This window comes from Tachysurus fulvidraco, chromosome 3, assembly GCF_022655615.1.
Source record: "Tachysurus fulvidraco isolate hzauxx_2018 chromosome 3, HZAU_PFXX_2.0, whole genome shotgun sequence".
NCBI lineage: Eukaryota > Metazoa > Chordata > Actinopteri > Siluriformes > Bagridae > Tachysurus > Tachysurus fulvidraco.
Genome location: NC_062520.1, coordinates 31,250,792 through 31,271,176, shown reverse-complemented (window position 1 = coordinate 31,271,176; position 20,385 = coordinate 31,250,792). Strand labels below are relative to the sequence as shown.

Sequence of the window (20,385 nt, the reverse complement as noted above, 5' to 3'; positions counted from 1 at the left end):
TATGTTTAATGTTGTAGAGTGCTCTGTTTTACCAGCTATAAACATTCATTCCCTTAAAATCTCTTAAAGTTAATCAAACAAAATGTACGCAACCTGTCAGGTCACAGAGAAACTAAGAAATCTTGAAGACGTTCCTGTGGCAGAAAAGTTGTATGTTGATTCAAATCACTGAAACTGAATGAATGTTAAATGAACGTTTCCTCACCAAAAAAACATAACCATCTCAGCAACTTTTTAAATAAGGAATCGATCGTTTGGGGCATCCACCAAGCAAGTACCTCTGAAGCAGCTGTTACTATAGAAACAATAAAGTATCAGAAGACGTTCTGACCAATCGGAATTGAGAAATCAACTGGGGGGGAATACTGTGTATATAGTAGCTTTTATATGCATGGGATTTAGAATAGGAAGACTTTTTATGACTGAGCAAAATAGTTCCTATGGCGTATGACAATAGGGGGAATGTAATGTGCTGTGTTTAGCCTTTGGGAGAAAGCGAGTGAGGTGATTATTTACTGTAGCATGTTTTACAGCCAAAATGCCGCCGAGATATCTTGTTAGAGGGCAAAAACAACAAACCTTGTGTTCCACGTTGAAATATTTGGTGCTAATTGCTATCCATCAGTGCATTTTACTTTAACTGCATGGTGATACTTGCTGTCTTTTCTGTCTACTCTCTTTAATCATTCTTAACTGTGTATGAAATGTGTATGAATTGTGCTCTCATGTACAGTAACATTCATACAACCACATAATGGCGCTCACTTTCTTAGTGTACTAAAACAACCTTAATTTTTAAACAAATTATTTTTTTTTGTTCATTTTTTAAGGGAAAAATCCTCCAACAACTTGCGACCTGTATTAAATCAATGCACAGTGGAAGCACGGGTATTTCTAAGCACTTCTGGTTTGGTTCGGCCAAAAAAAAAGGTACAGATAAATAAAATAATACATCGACTGATTAGCTGAAATACAACAGTTTGGTTTGCACTAAAATGTAACAAAGCAACTCATTTAACATAGTCTTTTCTGTATGATTAAATAAAGTAAGAAGCAATTTTTTTCTTTCCCTGCAAGTGAAATTTAAAAAGAAATATATATTTTTTATAAATTTGTGATACATTTGACAACACGATGTCATTATTTTGGAGCATAGCTCTAGTACAAAACTAAAGAAGCGGAAGAAGTCAGACACCAAAAACGTCTTGATTTTCTTCTTAATGTTTTTTTTGCTGAACCAAAATGACACCAGATGCCTAAGACGATCGTACTGTAGGTCCCAAAATGCATCAGTTCACCCTGACTGGATCTCTTCTACCTGCTGTAACACTGACCTGTTGCTGTTGATGCTTTAAAAATATAACGCTCGATATACGCACCATGTAAATACAAATGGATTTATCATAAAACAATCTGACTATTTAAACATTAGTGCTGTTATTTAAACATGTAGTATAATACTTTGCCTATTTGATGGAGCCATACAACATTTAGAAAAACAGAAAAACAACAACTTGTGCCTGTTTTTGATTTAGCGAGTTTTGGGTGAAATCAACTCAATTCAAGTGAGCGGTCAAACCAGATATAACTATACAAATTTATTAACAAATATATGTAAAGTATTATGGACACCTTTTTTTTGTGTTCTGTGTTTCTGTAACTGTCTTTTTCTTATTGCTAGAAATGTTAAATATCTGAGAAGAAACATTTATCTGGAAGACTAAGGATTTAAGGTTTTGGTTCCTTGGTAGCTGAGAACCAACAAACTACAGAACTTTTCTATTTTGCCAGAATTTCCAATCAGTTTCCTTTTCTCAAAGGCTTCCAAGCAGAAAGCGTTTAAGAAGCTAAAAACCCATTAATGATCCCCTTGCAGATTCACCACCAGAACACAAAACAAAGGACTTTTTCAGTTGTCCTTTCAAGGTTTTGTTTATCACCACAAGGTTTCCTTCTTTCCATGATTTTTTTTTATTTTATCCCTTCACTGGTCTATTTTTCAGAAGGATTTCTTTACTTTGATCTTCTTAACTTTAAAAGTGTTTTTTCCCCCAGAGCCCTTGAGGATTTCTTAGATTTATCCCTTCAAGGTTCTGTTTAGATTCTTGGTAAATATCAGAACTATTTTATACCACTTGAAGAGCCCTCGAAGAACCCTTGTACAGAAATACAAGGTGTTGCTGATCTGTGTGGGTTTCATTTTGAACCTTTTTTTTGAACCGTTGTGATGTTTTTTTGGTTTGTTGCATAAAATGGTTTGGTTTTGGTTTGTTTTTCAAATTTTTTTTTTTTAAGAACCCCCCCCCAAGAGTCCAGAAACTAAAATGTCGCACAATCTGTTTTGCTATTTTTGTCTGTTTGTGTTATTTCTGTTTTGTCTGAAAGGTTCTATTTAGCAACTCAAAAACAGAGTTCTATGGAGAACCTGAAGGAACTTTTTTTTGCCTTTGTGTGCTGCAGAATCTGTGTTAATTGTATGAGGATTTCAAAACTTTGTCCCTGAAATTTTTCTATATAAATGATGACTGGCCCCTTTTTTTTAGCCGTATGGTTTTAGATATGTTACATGATTTTCAACTCTTGTTTTCAGTAAACGAATGTCTTTTGTACCCAAAAATGTAGAGTTCTGCTTTACTGTGTAATTATCGAGTATTGTATAGAGAGTATTGTATAGAGAGGATTGTTTACTCTCTGTGAGTATGGTTTGTGTGTGTGAATTTTCCTGTCTTAAAGGTGCTTCCTTTGAAACAGAAGCCATTCTCCGTCCTAACTGGCAACTGTCCGTAAGCGTCCGTCGGTGTATATTGACAACGTGGCTAACGTGATTGCGAATGCTCTGAGAAGATGTGTAAATATTTATCTCGTTAACTTGGACCGAAGTAAGGACGGACATCCTGACGCTACATAAAATCGGCTCAGACTTTTCATATGTTTGGTCGTAGCTTTTCCGTGTCACATTTCAATTCTAAACCTTTGATGAATTGTAAGAAAAAGCATCAATTTGATTGTACATTCTTCCAAGACATCATCATAATAAACTCGTTTACATATTGGTTTTACACGTTTCTCTGGTGATTTTTTTTTTCCACCTTTAAATGAAAAAAATTCAAATTCAAATGAGATTTTCCAAAAAGTAAAAGAAACAACTTTGTGACAAATTAAGTGATTTACAATAAAAAAAGCCTTAACCCCCTTTACTATACTAAATGACTGATTAATTGATTGATTGATTGATTGATTGATTGATTGATTGATTGAATTATCTTCGAATGAATATGTTAACTAGCGGCTAATGAAAACGACGTAAAGAATAAAACACTCATGGGAAGTTTTATGTAAAGAAAACCACCAAAATTTGTTTTTAAATAATAGTTTTATTCCGATAATGTGTGTTTTATTCCTCTTAAACCACATTAATGTCTCAATACTAATTAATATGTGACTTTTTTCCATTTGTTCACCTTTCCTGGCGACGACATCCGCGTCGATGACAGGACAGCCGAGACCCCGGAGCTTTAGTCTTAATGTTTAAGACTAAAGCTCCGCTTAAGATGTTTAGTCTTAAGACTAAACATCTTCTACACCATCATCCATTTATATTTACAAATGAAATGTTGAGAACCAAGTTAGTTCCTGTTAGCTTAAATTATAGCAGCTATAAACGCTTTGTGTCACTTTCAACACAGGTTATAACTATGAACCTTTACCTCTTCTACCTTTCCCCTTTACCTCATCTACCTTTCCCTTTACCTCATCTACCTTTCCCCTTTACCTCATCTACCTTTCCTCTTAACTCATCTACCTTCCGCCTTCACCTCATCTACCTTTCCCTTTACCTCATCTACCTTTCCCCTTTACCTCATCTACCTTCCCTCTTAACTCATCTACCTTCCGCCTTCACCTCACTACCGTTCCCTTTACTTCATCTACCATTCCATTTACCTCATCTGCCTTTCCCCTTACCTCATCTGGCTTTACCTTTACCTCATCTAGCTTTACCTTTACCTCAACGTCCTTTCCTTTTACCTCATCTAGCTTTTCCTTTAACCTCATCTACCTTTCCCCTTTACCTCATCTACAGTACCTTTCCCTTTACCTCATCTACCTTTTCCCTTACCTCATCTAGCTTTTCCTTTAACCTCATCTACCTTTCCCCTTAACCTCATCTACCTTTCCCCTTTACCTCATCGCTCCTGATTATGCTCACCTGCTTTCAGTTTGTTTTTCATCTGATGTTTCTTGCCATTTACTGTCAGCTCTTGTTTCGTATATTTTGTGGCTTTATTTGTTTTACATGGTTTTCACTTTGATATAAAAGTCACTAGCTTCTTATTCACCGCCTACTCTATCTGTTTATCCTCCAGCTCAGCAGGTGGCGGCAGCAACACATTTCCCCTCCAAAGAGAAGTATTTGGGTTTAATCCCAAATGACTTACAGACGATACGCAGTGCACTACATAACGCGTTCACATACAAATTCACTCCCCCTTTTTTTAGGGCGCATATGTAGGGGATAAGGGCGTTATTTAGGACTTAACCAGCGCCACATTTGGCGAAATGGGACACGGTATTTGACTTCATCCGTCGGTCAAAGTCTGTCGAGTGATTTGTGCTGATATTGTTTGTGTCATTATGTGTCAGAACAGACAAACTCCTGAAAAACTGTATAATGACTTATTTCATGGTATCGCTTATGAAATTAATTTAATTTTCAGTTCCTGTCGAAGGATTCAGACGTGTTCAGGACGTGTTTAGGACGCGTTCAGGACGTGTTTATATTGTTTGTGCCTTATTTAAGTCAACAACAACGTTTTAGTAAGTTGGAGAAACATTAACCTTAAAAATATTAACACTAACATATAAATCCTGCAAGATGTTTACAGGTATTAGTTAGCTATAAACTAGTAATAATATTTATTCATGTTATTACGCAGTAACTACGGTACATAGTTATAGACGCTAGCTAGCTAGTATATAACGTTAAATTATAACCGGCTAGTAATAATTTAATTAAACAGCATTTTAGTTTGGATTAATATTTTAAATAATACATACATATTTATTGAAGTAAATGAATAGTATTTCGTGTAAGTGTGATTAATAGTGTGTCGTTTGCACGGTGAAAACGAAAGTGCAGTTTATTAAATGGCCACCAGGTGGCGCTTTCAGCTTTATAAGACTGAGCTAAATGAGCTATTGAGTACGTTGAACATACTGCCAAGGAGGAGTCATGCACTTGTGCTTGAAGAATAATTACCTTTTTGTTAGAATTTAAGCTCATGAATGATAAATGATGTGTGTGCTGTTGTGTTGCAGCATGTTTCTGGTCGGACTAACGGGAGGAATCGCCTCAGGAAAGAGCACCGTGTCCTCTCAGCTCCGGGGTCTCGGCTGTCCTGTCATCGACGCGGATGTCGTCGCCAGGAAAGGTGAACAAATGGAAAAAAGTCACATAAAATTTCTTTCTTTCTTTCTTTCTTTCTTTCTTTCTTTCTTTCTTCTAAATCTTCTTTCCCTTCTTCATTCATTTCTTCCTTCCACACTTCTCGTGTCACTTCTTTATTCAGTTCCTCTCTTCCTTCCTCCTTGTTGCACTTCTACTTGTCCTTCATTCCTCATCCCTTACTTCCATTTGCGGTATTCTTTCCTTCCTTCTATCCACAATACCTTCTATCCTTTCCTTCCTTTCTTCCTTCCTTCTGTCCACAATACTTTTGTTCCTTCCGTTCATCCTTCATTCTCTCCACAAATCCTTCATTCCTTCCGTATGTACACTTCTTTCCATCTGTACTCAGTTCTGCATATTTTGTGTGTTTGCTGTGCATTGTGTTTAATATGTGCTGCTAAAACAGTGGTGGAACCTCAGACCCGGGCGTACCGGCTCCTCGTGCAGTACTTCGGGCAGGACGTTCTGCTGGAGAACGGTGAGATAGACAGACAGAAGCTCGGTCAGATCATCTTCACTGACCCTGAGAAACGCAGGATGCTAAACTCCATCACACACCCTGAGATCCACAGAGCCATGCTCAAAGAGATCCTGTACTATTTCATCCGAGGTTAGAGCCGAAACACACACGCACACGCACACACACACATGCGCACACACACACACGAGCACACACACACACACACACATGCGCACACACACACACACGAGCACACACACACACGCACGCACGCACACGGACACACATGCACACACATACACGCACACACATACACTTCGAAAACACATGCATGCACAAACACGCACACATGCACTTGCTTCCTTCTTTCTTTCCTTCCTTCCTTCCCTATTTCTATATTTTTCTGCACTTAATTCCTTCTTCGTTCTTAAATTTCCATACTGTTTTGTGTCTTATATGTTTGGGTACGAGAAATACTTGAAATCATTTTTAATAAACCTTTCCGTTTGTCTCCATAAGGTTACCGGTATGTCATTCTGGACGTGCCTCTGCTGTTTGAGACGCGTAGTCTCACTCACTTGATGAAGCACACGGTCGTCGTGTACTGGTAAGACCTGTAGTCACAACCTTAATAGTATTTACGTTAGTATTTTGTCGTTCTCTGTTTATTTCTATACAGCACATTTATTCGGTATCACAGTGCTTTTGAAAGCCGGATTCTGATTGGTCAGAAGGTGTTGGATTATTTTAATTACCAGCACTGGTTGTACTTTTGCAGAAGTCTTTACCTCTCTCTCTCTCTCTCTCTCTCTTTCTCGCTCTCTTTCTGTCGGTCTGTCTGTATGTCTGTCTGTTGTTCTCTCGCCCTCAGTGACCCCGCCACTCAGCTGGCTCGGCTCATGCAGCGCGACTCCCTGAGCCGGGAGGAGGCGGAACAGCGCATTGCTGCCCAGATGCCCCTGAGCGAGAAGCGAGGACTGGCCAGACATGTAATCGAAAACTCCAGCTCACGTGAGGACACACACCGTCAGGTCCTGCGCTTACACACCGCACTGGAAGACTCCATGGAGTACCTTCCCATCAGAGCCGTCGCCATGGCAGCCGTCGCCGGGCTGGGAGGACTCATTCTGTATATGGTTAATCTCCTAACATCTTAGCCATCAGACGCAGAACAAAAAATCCTTTATGCGAATGTACTTTATATGCAGATATAACAGGCTTTGAACTCAACACATTCCTCACACACAGCATCATCCTTATCACTTACAGACACACACATGCACTTCTGCACAGACAAGTTACAAACACGAAGCTCATCTGATCAGATGCCGATTACACTGTGGAGATGGATCAGTCACTGAGTTTGTGAAACATCACATAACCGATTCATTCAAAAATTGTTATTAAAAGGCTTGTATGTGTGTTTTTTTAATTAATAACCAAAGAAAGCAACTATAATATAACACTATTGTTATTAGGTAACACTGTAAATAGGTTAAAGATTCTTATGTTTGTTTGTTTTTATTTTTTATTTATTTATTAATTTTTAAACATTAATAGACTTTATTAACTTATTCATTTTTTAGTGTGTAGTGTAGAATGGGCTCACACACACACACACACACACACACAAACACAAACAAGCACACACACAAACACAAACAAACACACACACAAACACACACACACACAGGTTGGTGTGTGTTGCTAATGATGTGATACAATACATGAATTCCAACTTAACCTGAACTCATTTATTTTTTTTAAGCAAAGATTTAAAATTTAAAGTTTTTGTTTTGAATAAAGCTCAGAATTGACTTAAAACTGACTTAAGTTAAGTGTGTGTGTGTATTATGTAATGCAGAGTGACGAGGGCCAGCGGCTTCACAACGACCTCTGATTCTGTGTGTGTGTGTGTGTGTGTGTGTGTGTGTGTGTGTGTGAGAGAGAGAGAGAGAAGGTCTGAGGAAGACTTTGTGCTGGTACTCGTTTACTCATTCGCATGTGAGTGAGTGAAGGAGAGCGAGAGCTGAAAGACAATTGTTCTGGTTTTGGGTCTGAACGCAGTACATCTGCAAGAGGAACATGTACAAATGAGAACCTGCGAGCGCGAGTCTGGGCGAACACAAGAACCTCCATAAATCCACCGCTGTGTTCCATCTGTCTCTCGCTTCAGATCCGCCCCACAGCAGAGAAACCGTCCAGCCGCAAACGCTGCTCTGATAGATTACAGCGTTCTCACTTTCCTCTTTATCTTACAACATTCTGTCTGTGGGATCTTCCTTTTACAAATGAATTAGCTTTAGTGTTATATTAAAAAAAAAATCACACAGTGAACATGGATTATATCTGATTACCAAAGGTGTGTGTGTGAGAGAGAGAGAGATAGAGAGGCGTTTTAAAAAGTTTAGATTTGATGCCAGACAAGTGTTTTTAAATCAGTAAGAGAATAGGTCAGAGAGTGCGTGCGCATATGTGTGTGTGTGTGTGTGTGTGTGTGTGTGTGTGTGTGTGTGTGTGTGTGTGTGTGTGTGTGTGTGTGTGTGTTTGTGTGTGGGTGTGTGTATCCTGCAGGTTTTGCTGATGCTGTGTGACTGCCATATTGGCGCGGGTCCAGTCATCCAACGCAGTCATGCCAACTCTGCTGGAAAACACCCTCCAAATGGAAGCTGACGGCTGGTCGTTGCACACACACGCACACACACACACACACACACACACACACACACACACACACACACACACACACACACACACACACACACACTACTAGTGTAAAACATTGTTTGCCGTATGTTCATATAAGCCTGAGATCCCAGTTCTTGTTTGTAGCTGAACTTCACCTCAGCTTGCAGCATGTTGAGATGCTTTTCTGCTCACCACAGCTGAGTAACTGGAGCTTCCCTTCAGGTCCTCAGGACGCACAAACAACACAATTATTCCTCCTGCTGAAGCTCTTGACCTGTATCTGCGTATTAAAAAAACGATATTAAAACCATTTGCTAAAGCGTAAACGAGCAGCGCGGAACCAAACACCACATTAAGGTTCTCTTTAATAGAGACTTTTTCGTCTCCGTGGGAAAGACGTTCCGCTTATTTAAAGAAGGCGAACGCATTTGTTTTCCTCGCGTTCGTGCGGCTGCGCAAAGCGGTGTGACATTTCACTAATTCGATATGCCACATTTCACCCCTTCATTCGTAACAGCTACCACTGGGAGAGCGATATTAAGTGTAAAATGTGGAAGTGTGTGTGCTCGTGCATGTGTGTGTGTGTGTGTGTGTGTGTGTGTGTGTGTGTGTGTGTGTGTGTGTATGGATGGCTCAAACAAAACAGCGCACGACTCGAGCTGACTTACTGCAGTAAAATCTGGATGCTAAATAAACGATACAAGGACAGATTTTTTTTAGTTGACGTGATCTTTTAATTTTTCTCAACACGTTCCTCTTACACTTAACCTTATGTTACAGTAACTATTCATTCATTCATTCATTCATTCATTCATTCATTCATTCATTCTTTCATTTTCTACCGCTTATCCGAACTTCTCGGGTCACGGGGAGCCTGTGCTTATCTCAGGCGTCATCGGGCATCGAGGCAGGATACACCCTGGACGGAGTGCCAACCCATCACAGGGCACACACACACTCTCATTCACTCACACACTCACACACTACGGACAATTGACAATTTTCCAGAGATGCCAATCAACCTACCATGCATGTCTTTGGACTGGGGGAGGAAACCGGAGTACCCGGAGGAAACCCCCGAGGCACAGGGGGAACATGCAAACTACACACACACAAGGTGGAGGCGGGAATCGAACCCCCAACCCTGGAGGTGTGAGGCGAACGTGCTAACCACTAAGCCACCGTGCCCCCCATTACAGTAACTATAAATAATAAAAATTCATTAGACTCACGTCACCTGGCATACAGTAGCATGTTACCATGAAACCACAAAAACCTGCGTCAACTGTTTCTATATAGAAACGCCAACAGACAACAGACAGAAATCCATCTGCGGAATGTTAGAGAGCAGATCGTTTCTTCTCCTGAGTCGTATTCTTGGCCACTGAAACACTGTGAGATTGAAGGAAGACTCATTTGCATACAATCTAAGACATTTAGCTTTTATCTGATGGAGCTGACAGCGGTAGACTGAGACAGATAACGCGAGCAACGCTGCTAAGCAAAGCCCCTGATTAAGCAGTAATAATTGTCCTTTTTTCCCCCTAGCAGGCGTCCAGCTCTAGTCCTGGATCTGCCTTAGCGAGATAAGACTGTCCTTATTAAAATAAGAAGGCAAATGCCACAACTGATCTCGTTACACGCTCACATTGTCCTCATATATAACTACAGATCTGTTTAGGTAATACACCTGGAATTTTTAACGGAGGAGTACGAGGCTCAAATGGAGAAATGGTTTGTTTATCTATCGGTACATCTTGTATTGGCGAATTCAAGTGTCAATCATTTAATCTTCTTATTCATCCCATCACCTGAACCACATGATCCTCGACAACATGATCACCTGTTCTAAAAAAAACAAAAAACAGATGTAGAGAAGTTTTCTGTAAGAAGACTTTTAATGTTTAGAGAAGGAGTCTCCGCTGTCAGCGCTTCCATAGCAGGCTTCTTGTTTGCATGAACAACCTTAACAGAGCTGTAGAAGTACAACCAAACATTTTTAACACTGCTGCTTGCAGAGCAATTAATCTTTCTCCAGGGAATCGTGAATAACTTCGAGCTCACGTATGAGGAAGAGGGCAGACTGCGTTTTCCTCCGAGTTTGTTTTGTTACTTTAAACTGGAAAATAATCAAGGAATTTGGGCAGGATGTTTAAAATAATGCATAAATAGTATCATATGTCTAATATTTAATTATCTTTAATAAATTATATCTGCTGACATTGTGAACCAATTTATTACTACAGTACGACATTTTGAATGATTTTATTTTCATTCATTTATTCATTCATTGAACTTCTCGGGTCACGGGGATCCTGTGCCTATCTCAGGCGTCATCGGGCATCGAGGAAGGATACACCCTGGACGGAGTGCCAACCCATCACAGGACACACACACACACTCTCATTCACTTACACACACACACTACCGGGGGAGGAAACCGGAGTACCCGGAGGAAACCCCCGAGGCACGGGGAGAACATGCAAACTCCACACACACAAGGCGGAGGCGGGAATCGAACCCCCAACCATAGAGGTGTGAGGAGAATGTGCTAACCACTAAGCCATCGTGACCCCATATGTTTTTATTTATCTTACAGTACCTTATCTTATTTCAAGCATACTTTTCAAAAATATATATTTTTCCCTTTGTAATCTCTGCTGTTTACTGATTCATTTCTGAATATAGTGTGGAAAGCGATCAGTGTCACCGAGCTGAACCCAGACTGTAGGTCCAAACCGTTAATAAGACACGAAAGCTGTCAATATGATCCTTATGGTATGGGCTTGGTGTCAGTTCAAATCCATGCATGAAAAAATCACACCCAAATATTCCTGTGGGGCTTATTGTACGTCAGTCATTCAGCATGTACGAGAAGATGGATGGAGTTCATTCATTCTGCTGTCAGTTATCAGATAGATAGATAGATAGATAGATAGATAGATAGATAGATAGATAGATAGATAGATAGATAGATAGATAGATAGATAGATAGATAGACTCTTTGTGTGTCTATGATAATTAGGAAGAAACCTTTCCAGCATTTACGAAGAGGTAAATCTTGTTGCTAGGATACTACACGTGTTTGTCTTTGCGTGTGAGTTTTCTAATTCTCACCTATAAGAATGTCTCACCTACAGTAAATTAAGTTGAGCTGAATAAAAGGGATTTTCTCCCCGTTTGTGTTCTGACACCGATTTTTCTCGCCTAGGCAGAACCATCAAAACCATCTGAATTTTTTTCTTAAACCAGACGATTAGGCTTCAGAGTCCTGACCCCAATTTAGGAAGAGTGGCTCTGTATTATGTAGTAATTCTAGAAGAGAGCAAATCTGAGAAGGCCAGCACAAAGCCACGTTTGTCGGTTTGTTTGACGTCCGATGGGACCTTTTTCCACCCAAGTCCACATTTCTGAAACCAATCATCTCCTCCTTATGTGTGTATATTTTGTCTTTACTCTGCCAGCTCAGAACTCTGTTTGATCTGGTTTGATTACATGCAATTTAGATGCATCTCATCCTTGTTGTCTATCTGTTTAATCAAGACCTCAAGCCTTTTCTGTCTCTCTCTCTCTCTCTCTCTCTCTCTCTCTCTCTCTCTCTCTCTCTCTCTCTCTCTCTCTCTTTCGCTCTCCCTATATTGTTGCATAGTGTCCTAGTCCTAATGCATCTTCTGTCAGAAAGCTCCAGCACACAATGACGATAAGACGAGTCAATTTTTTCAGTCATATCATACTACAAAAATCTCCATTTATTAACAAAATTAAAGTCACATCATCAGATACGTACAACAGACATCCGAGTCCCTTAAAAACCCGTTTCGGGGATGGCTGCATTAATACATTTTTTATTTCCAATTATCTGATAGAAAGCTTTCTCTCAAAAATAGAACCGCTTACACCTTCTGAACGTAATTATCCAGCGGTAATTAATGCTGATGATACTTCGAGATACAGTATGTGAGGTCACCACGTTTCTATCTCGGAGCAAAGTCCTGATTGGAATTTTAACTCATCTTTTGGATCTCAGGAGTTGTTTGCATCCATTCTGATTAAATCCATGTATTTTTCTTTCTTTTTTCAATAGGAAAGCCGATATGTACACGTCCGCTTTCCTGATATTAATTCACGCTACGCTTTTGGATTAAACCCAGGGATCGGGTTCTTTTATTCCCAGGGATCGGGTTCTTTTTGGTTAACAGGAGAAGTACTTACACATGATACATCACGGCAAAATCACAAAGAAGACAAGAGACTTGTACAAAGACGACATTTTGATCGAATGGCTAAATGCAGACTTGGTCTAGTCTCACGTGAGTTTATGGTAGCCAAACAGAGCCCTGTAGTAAGAACATATCTCCCTATAAGCTTCTTTATTTTTAAATATTAGGATTAGAATTAAAGGCTTTACAGTGTTTTGCGTTAAGTAGTCATTCTTGAACCCCTTGAACTTTTTCCACATTTTGGGAACTGAAGTGGGAGTTAAAATCAGTATACTGTAGTTCCTATATTTGTCATACATTTTATTGAGAAAGGTAAGAGGAGAATTGGGTTCAGTTGCACACCAAACCCTTAGCTGGATGTTCATTCATTCATTCATTCATCTTCTACCGCTTATCTGAACTACCTCGGGTCACGGGGAGCCTGTGCCTATCTCAGACGTCATCGGGCATCGAGGCAGGATACATACTGGACGAAGTGCCAACCCATCACAGGGCACACACACACTCATTCACTCACACACTCACACACTCACACACTACGGACAATTTTCCAGAGATGCCAATCAACCTACCATGCATGTCTTTGGACCGGGGGAGGAAACCGGAGTACCCGGAGGAAACCCCCGAGGCACGGGGAGAACATGCAAACTCCACACACACAAGGCGGAGGCGTGAATCGAACCCCCAACCCTGTAAGTGTGAAGCAAACGTGCTAACCACTAAGCCACCGTGCCCCCTTGGGAGGATGTGATACAACAATTCAGAAAGAAGAATGACCAGACTGGTTCAAGCTGACAGTAGGATTACGGTAACTCATATAACCGCTCTTTACATCTGTGGTGAGCAGGAAAGCATCCCAGAATGCACATCAAAACTTGAGGCAGATGCACTATGACAACAGAAGCGCACAAGAGGTCCACTTTGTTTAGCAAAGAATGGGAATACATTGAGCACACAAATCTGTACAGGCGAACCAGGCCATGCACTGTTTATCCAATCTTCTTCAGCTGTCTACCTATGCAATAATAAAAAAACATGGAAGGGTTGTAAAAGGGGTGAATACTTATGCAAAACACTGTATTTAATTATCCACTGTTTAAGAAGGAAAATATTCAGCCATCTACAGTATCTTATTACTAACGTTTTTTGATCAACACCTAAAATTAGCCCTAATTTTACCCCCTTTTTTTTACTCAATAGTCTGACGATTAGTGAAGGCGGATTCCGTCATGAAGGTGAGCCACGACACCTTCATGACACTGAACCCTCACCTTCATGACACTGAACCCTCACCTTCACGACACTGAACCCCACCTTTAAGAAATCACAAACCTTAACATCATCTCTGCTAATCAGAGTAAAGGATGAAGCCTGCAAAGGTGCTGTATTTGTTGCTGTTTCCACCGTGAGCTTTGCCACCATCCAGCTTGATGAAGATCTCGTCTCCTGGGTCCAGGTGCAGGATCACTGTGTTCGAGGCGTAATCATAGCTCTGATCCTGGTCCTGGGCTATAGCACTTGCCCTCACCTGGAGAGAGGAATCATGAGAAACAAACAGTGTGTGTCATCTCTGGATGATGGACATAAAGACAAGGAAATTGACAAGCTAAGCATGAGTAATATTGTTGAGTCACACCGAAACACTGACTGTGTGTGTGGACTGAGTTGAATGAGGATGGAAACAAGGTCAAAAAGTATTCCCAAGTGCCTCATTTATTATACCTGATGCACTAGGAACTGGTGCTGGCTCCAGGACTAGAGTCTGACCACTAGGTATCTGCTGGTCAGCAGCTAGAGTTCAAGGATAAGACCTGGAAGCTGGAACAGTGTATGTCCAGTGTACAGTACATCCTTTCTTGTTTCTCGCTCAAGACCTGTTCTACCAGGTCCTAGGTTTATATTGGTATATCCTGGACATGGCCACTCACTGAGATTGGGTGTGTGGAAGGGTTTAGTGCCCTATCCAATCCAAGTTTGTCTCAACAGGTGGCTAAAATGGGTTCAGTAAGGGTACCACATCGGTTAGACTCTGCTTCTTGTGCTACGGTGGTTTCAGTCACTGGCACTAGAGGTTCAGACAGTGTGTTGCCCATGGACTTTCAGTCTTGTCAACTTTTGGGACCCCACCCTGCTGCCGAGTGTCTTGGACCCCTGCTCTGCTGGCCCTGATTTTTTCCCTGTCTAATGCCCAGATTCAGTCTCAGTCCTTGTCTCATGACCAGATCCATTCCCAGACCATGCCTCAGGTACAGATCTATCGTCATTCTGTGTCTTGTGACCACATCCAGATTCTCTGTTTCATAGCCAGATCAATTACCCATCCAGTTCTAGTCCCTATTTGAAGCACATACTGTATCCAGTACCAGGTCCATGTCTCAGACCATATAGTGAGTTTTTACCTAGTATCCAGATCCATTCTCATTGCCTTCTCATTGGCCAGAAACTAATCAGTTTGTCTCAGTTATTGATTCAGGTGACGTCTGTGAAGTCCCTAATATGTATTTAAAACAAAATCCCAGTTCAAAGTCTGAGTTCATGTCTCTAGTGCCAGACGCATGCTTCCAATGCTAATGACACTTGAATATTATGAATATGAATATTAATGAATCAACAATGCATAGAATTGTTATGTGATAGGTAAGACAGTGCTGAGGTTTGCTTAAGCTTTGTGATCTAATTTGATCAATTCATACAATCTTAAATAGAATTTTACTTGGATTAAGATGTCGGATAAGACAGACAAATGTTTTTGACTTTTTTGTTTTTACTTAGTGGGAGACTTTTGTTGTGTGCATTTACTACATCTGTATTTATAGAGGTTTTCGTGTGTTAGGACACACTGTCAGAGCTTCGCAGCATCACTGGTTGCATCTATGTGTGTATTATGACTGGACACATGTGATTGAGAAAGCTACTGATTTAGGATGACACAGTAAAGGAGGCCAGAGAAGGGCACACACACACACACACACACACACACACACACACACACACACACACACACACACACACACACACACACACACACACACAAACATATCTTTCACTTCCCATCATGCTTGGATGTCTATCTTGCAAAATATACACTGACATTGCTTTTATTATTTCTTAAAAAAATGAAATTTGTTGTAGCGCACATGATTCTTCTTGACCTTTTCAAAAAACACACTATTTTAAAATTATAAAGCCTGTTTTTTTTAAAAGCATTAAGAAACACAACAGGTATAATGGGATTGGTGTTAAGGTATTCAAACTCACCTGTAGATCTGTTCAAAATGCACGCAATTACAGTACACAAGTAATTACCTGAACTTCCTTCATCCATAGGATTCTTATATGAAGAAGTATCAGTCATCATACAGTATATGAATGACTAGAATGGCTTAACAGTACACTAGTAAAAGTAACAACCACCTTCTTACCTGTCCATTTTTCACAAGATCTGCCCACATGCTGGTCCCATCGCCGCCCCTCATCAGAACATTGTAGGTAAAAAAGTATGTACCGGGCACCTTGCACACAAACTTCCCTGTCGCGCCGTCGTAATTGTTGCCGATGTTGGTGACCACATCATCAAACCTCAGGATTTCATAGCCCTCTTGTGGGTTCCTCAGACCAGCATAGAATGCCACACGTGAACCTGTATTAAAGCTGCCAATGCCAGCTACTGATGTGATTCTTTTTTCCCCTGGTGGACCCATCGGACCTGGAGGACCGGGCTCTCCGGGTGGTCCTGGTGGTCCAGGAGGTCCCGGTTTTCCAGGTTTTCCCGGCCTGCCGTGGATGTATGTTGGCAAAGGTGGGCTCACACTGTGGTCACTTAGCGGCTCCGCCTCTGCTTGGATGTGGGTTACGGCTGCGTCGCCGTCCGTCGGCGAGCTGATTCCCGTTTCAACAGTACCTGCCTTATCCGGGTAAGGATCGCAGACCATGCGGCAGGTGCCCAACATCTTGTAGTGGCTACTGTCCTCGCTGCCACCTACTGAGTTCACCAAGACAGGAATGAGTACGACCAAAATGATGAGAAGCATGATGGCCGTGGCGCCCAGCAGAATCTTCCGGGCAGCCAGTGCCAAGTTCTCCCCGTATGCTGGAATGATGAGCAGTGAAGGGAAAAGAAACCGGTAGGAGGTGTGCGGTGTCAGAGGGACACCGTAGCCTCTCTCAAGAGAGAGAGGGAGAGAGAGAGAGAGAGAGAGAAAGAGAGAGAGAGAGAGAGAGAGAGAGAGAGAGAGAGAGAGAGAGGGAAACGATGCACCAGTCTGTCAGGAGAGCAGAGAAGAATCCCAGTGTGTATTGAGAAGTCGAGAGAATGAGATTGAGGGATGGACAGAAAAGATAACGATGTTTTTATACTCTTTCTCCTGACTCAGAGAGGGCAGGAGAGAGAAAGGGAGGGGAAACATAGGCGGGGGTTAGGACAATGAGGAAGCGACGGAGAAAAGGAGGAATAAAGAAAGAAGCAGAAGCAGCTATACAAAAAAAAAAAAGATTAGTTTAAAATGTTTACTTTTATTTATTTACAATTCGCCATGGGATTTTAAAAAGGGTTTATTGACTGTGTGAGACAATGTTTTCGAGTTTCAAGCAAAATGAAATCAAGCTGAGAGAGAACGAGAAGGACAAATAAATAAAAGGATAACAAAAGAGGAGGAGAGAAGAAAGCAAAACTCCTGTCATCGCAGACATTACAAGTGAATTCTCTCTCTCTACTTTACAGACCATTACATAATTCTGTCTAAATGCATCATCTTGTCTTGATCCCAGCTGGCAAAGATGACTGAATACGATCGGAGTTTGCTGTGAAAATAAATTGTAATCCCCACACACAGCTAGGAATCACCAGACAGCAGGTCATTAGCAGAGAGAAATACACCAAGTGTGGCAGGGCGTGAAACACACTGTCACCTTGTAATTTAAGCTCATATCTACGTAGTCATATATTCAAGACATCACTGATCTATGCTACTGTACTATGCTGTATGAGAAACCTTTTTTCATTGTCTTTCAGGCTATATGTGAAATAATAAAGCTACATTGACCAAGCCATGAGAGGAAATAGAGACATCCTTTGGCCTAAAAGATGTGACCTTTTCAGTTCAGATCTAAACCATTCTAGACTGAGGCACAGCTCCACGCTATGACTCAAATTCTTTTACATCCGGCTTAATTAATTTATTATTTTATTTGTCGTAGCTCGAAGATGCCAGAAAATAAAATTCGTCACTCCTGACTCAAACCTCCTTGCCCTTGGTCTCGGACGATTCTTGCCGTGTTCTGTTTGCTTCTTAGGGTCTTGCGTGTCTGCTCGTCCTGTCCGCGAGAGCAGAGCGACTTCCTTCAAACCGGTCAGAGATCTTCATGATCTTCATGATCTTTGTATACATTGGAAGAAAATCTGGGAGGGTGAATCTCTATTTCATTATTAGATTTAATTTGAAAGGGGGCAGGGGGGGGCAGTGGCTTAGTGGTTAGCTCTTTCGCCTCACCCCTTCAGGGTCGGGGTTCGATTCACACCTCCGCCTTGTGTGTGTGGAGTTTACATGTTCTCCCCGTGCCTGGGGGTTTCCTCCGGGTACTCCGGTTTCCTCCCCCGGTCCAAAGACATGCATGGTAGGTTGATTGTCATCTTTGGGAAATTGTCCATAGTGTGTGTGTGTGTGTGTGTGTGTGTGTGTGTGTGTGTGTGTGTGTGTGTGTGTGTGTGTGTGTGTGTGTGTGTGTGTGAGTGAATGAGAGTGTGTGTGTGCCCTGTGATGGGTTGGCACTCCGTCCAGTGTGTATCCTGCCTCGATGCCCGATGACGCCTGAGATAGGCACAGGCTCCCCGTGACCCGAGGTAGTTCGGATAAGCGGTAGAAGATGAGTGAGTGAAAAGGGGGCATAATGTTGGGGCAGGGGTTGGGGCAGGGCCAGTGGAAAGGGACAGAGCGGTATGGCAGTGTGTGAGCGTGGACAGTGTGTCTTTATCTTTTTCATACACTTCAATTCACAATTACAATTGCTGTACAGTTTCAACAGAAAACAGAATAAGGCTACTAAATTGTTGGTGTCTGTGTGACAACATACAGTCGCTAAAGGATGCAACACGGCCCCCTATAAAGAACTTATACAAATCAGAGAGAATGCATCTGTTCCGCAGGAGCTGAAAAGAAAAGCACCGAGGCAGGCTGTAAGGAGCCGCAGGCACATGACAGACTTCGTTAGTCTGAAAATATTTACTTCATTCTACAGTCAATTCCACAGGTTAATTCTGCAGGTACTTTTGAGACCTGATGCTCCTGAAGGAATTTCTCAGCCAGGTATGTTTTGTAGTCCTTCAAAGCTCGGTGAAATCGTCATTATGGAATGCCACTCAGCTAGAGAAGCCCAGTGTTGCATGGCAGCTCAATGAGGCTAAACATACAACCCCTCCAACCCTGACCTCCCTGTCAGGCCCCCTCGGGATGCTGCTGTAGATGTTGCATCATGCATCCATCATTGAGCTACAGTAGAAGGAGCTTCTGTGCTGCAAACTAAGAATTCAGCTGAGCTGCCAGCTCGCTGACACAAGTACATTTTGAGAATTGGTACAATTTTCTAAATAGTAAATTTAAAATTTCTAAATATATTACATACAATTTATAACACAGTCCTGCATGTTAGATGCTTAAAAGGAAAATATACAAGTAAAAGGAAAAAACACCAGTGTGGGTGACTTTATGGGTCATGACTGATTGGTTATATGTTAGTGTATGTTAGGAGTGTGTGTGTGTGTGTGTGTGTGTGTGTGTGTGTGTGTGTGTGTGTGTGTGTGTGTGTGTGTGTGTGTGAGAACAGCGGAGCATAGCTGGTAACCTCAGATTAAGCATCTGTCTCCTCTTCTTAGCATCACAGCACAGTGCTGACACCCATAAAGTATCACACAGATAACAAACATGCTCCAAATCTCTCTCTCTCTCTCTCTCTCTCTGTCTCTCTCTCTCTCTATCACACACACACACACACACACACACACACACACACACACACACACACACACACACACACCACACTGTGCTCACTTGGCTGTGATAGAAATAACAGTCAAGGTGCAAGAGAAGTCACAGTAAAGTCAGTTAGGAATAGCTCAGTTAAAGTAGGTCTTTCTGTCCACATTTATGAAGCAGAAAAGGATTTTTTTCATTGGTCTGTTGCCCCACTGTGTGCCCCTGTTCTGTGTTGAGTTTATTATTATTTTTTTTTACTTTATTAACTATTTGATAGAAGCTCTTTAAATAAAAAATGAGCCTCAGCTTTTTTATAGTTCTGTGTGTCTGTGTTTCTGCTGTTCTGGGATCTCCACAAAGCCACATACGATCTTTCACCTCGATCAGGCTTCACCTGGCCTATCATCAATGTCCCCTGTGATTTCCAGCACTGTGATCGGTGCTTGCTATTGTAATATGCTTTTGTTTAAGTTTAACAAAAAACCTTTGTTTTGCTCTTGTTTCCTTCATTGGTTTATTATCCTAAAGTGTTCAACTGTTTTGTGTTCATTTCCATATTCCCTAGTTTCTGCTTCTTGTTGTGAAGTATTGTTCATTGCATCG

The 20,385-nt window shown here is 41.3% G+C and overlaps 2 protein-coding genes across 7 annotated transcripts; one reads left to right on the top strand and one right to left on the bottom strand.

The window, feature by feature from the left end:
• The first annotated feature begins 4,548 nt into the window (after nt 1-4,548).
• On the top strand, nt 4,549-7,734 carry dcakd (dephospho-CoA kinase domain containing). 5 transcript variants are annotated; one of them, XM_027160993.2, is made up of 6 exons: nt 4,556-4,593; nt 4,716-4,815; nt 5,317-5,429; nt 5,853-6,056; nt 6,426-6,513; nt 6,778-7,734. In XM_027160993.2, the coding sequence occupies exons 3-6, from the start codon at nt 5,318-5,320 to the stop codon at nt 7,061-7,063; spliced, it is 690 nt and encodes a 229-aa protein (XP_027016794.2). In that variant the 5' UTR covers nt 4,556-4,593; nt 4,716-4,815; nt 5,317; the 3' UTR covers nt 7,064-7,734. The 5 variants fall into 5 exon arrangements, with proteins under 5 accessions (XP_047667765.1, XP_027016796.2, XP_027016794.2 ...); XM_027160994.2 differs by having other exon boundaries at nt 4,565-4,583; XM_047811809.1 differs by lacking the exon at nt 5,853-6,056 and having other exon boundaries at nt 4,549-4,567.
• A 5,248-nt stretch (nt 7,735-12,982) lies between these two features.
• On the bottom strand, nt 12,983-18,275 carry LOC113652080 (C1q-related factor-like). 2 transcript variants are annotated; one of them, XM_027160989.2, is made up of 3 exons: nt 16,237-18,275; nt 14,147-14,342; nt 12,983-13,829 (listed from the first exon to the last, which is right to left on the bottom strand). In XM_027160989.2, the coding sequence occupies exons 1-2, from the start codon at nt 16,843-16,845 to the stop codon at nt 14,163-14,165; spliced, it is 789 nt and encodes a 262-aa protein (XP_027016790.1). In that variant the 5' UTR covers nt 16,846-18,275; the 3' UTR covers nt 12,983-13,829; nt 14,147-14,162. The 2 variants fall into 2 exon arrangements, with proteins under 2 accessions (XP_027016790.1, XP_027016789.1); XM_027160988.2 differs by having other exon boundaries at nt 12,983-14,342.
• Nucleotides 18,276-20,385: the final 2,110 nt, after the last annotated feature.

Bases quoted from the DNA above. Each gene is read 5' to 3' on its own strand.
- LOC113652080 (XM_027160988.2), bottom strand. From the start codon at position 16,845: ATGCTTCTCATCATTTTGGTCGTACTCATTCCTGTCTTGGTGAACTCA. The intron at 14,343-16,236 runs GTAAGAAGGTGG...TCCTCTCTCCAG, and splicing joins ATCTTGTGAAAAATGGACAG to GTGAGGGCAAGTGCTATAGC.
- dcakd (XM_027160995.2), top strand. From the start codon at position 5,318: ATGTTTCTGGTCGGACTAACGGGAGGAATCGCCTCAGGAAAGAGCACC. The intron at 6,057-6,425 runs GTTAGAGCCGAA...TGTCTCCATAAG, and splicing joins CCTGTACTATTTCATCCGAG to GTTACCGGTATGTCATTCTG. The intron at 6,514-6,777 runs GTAAGACCTGTA...TCTCGCCCTCAG, and splicing joins CACACGGTCGTCGTGTACTG to TGACCCCGCCACTCAGCTGG.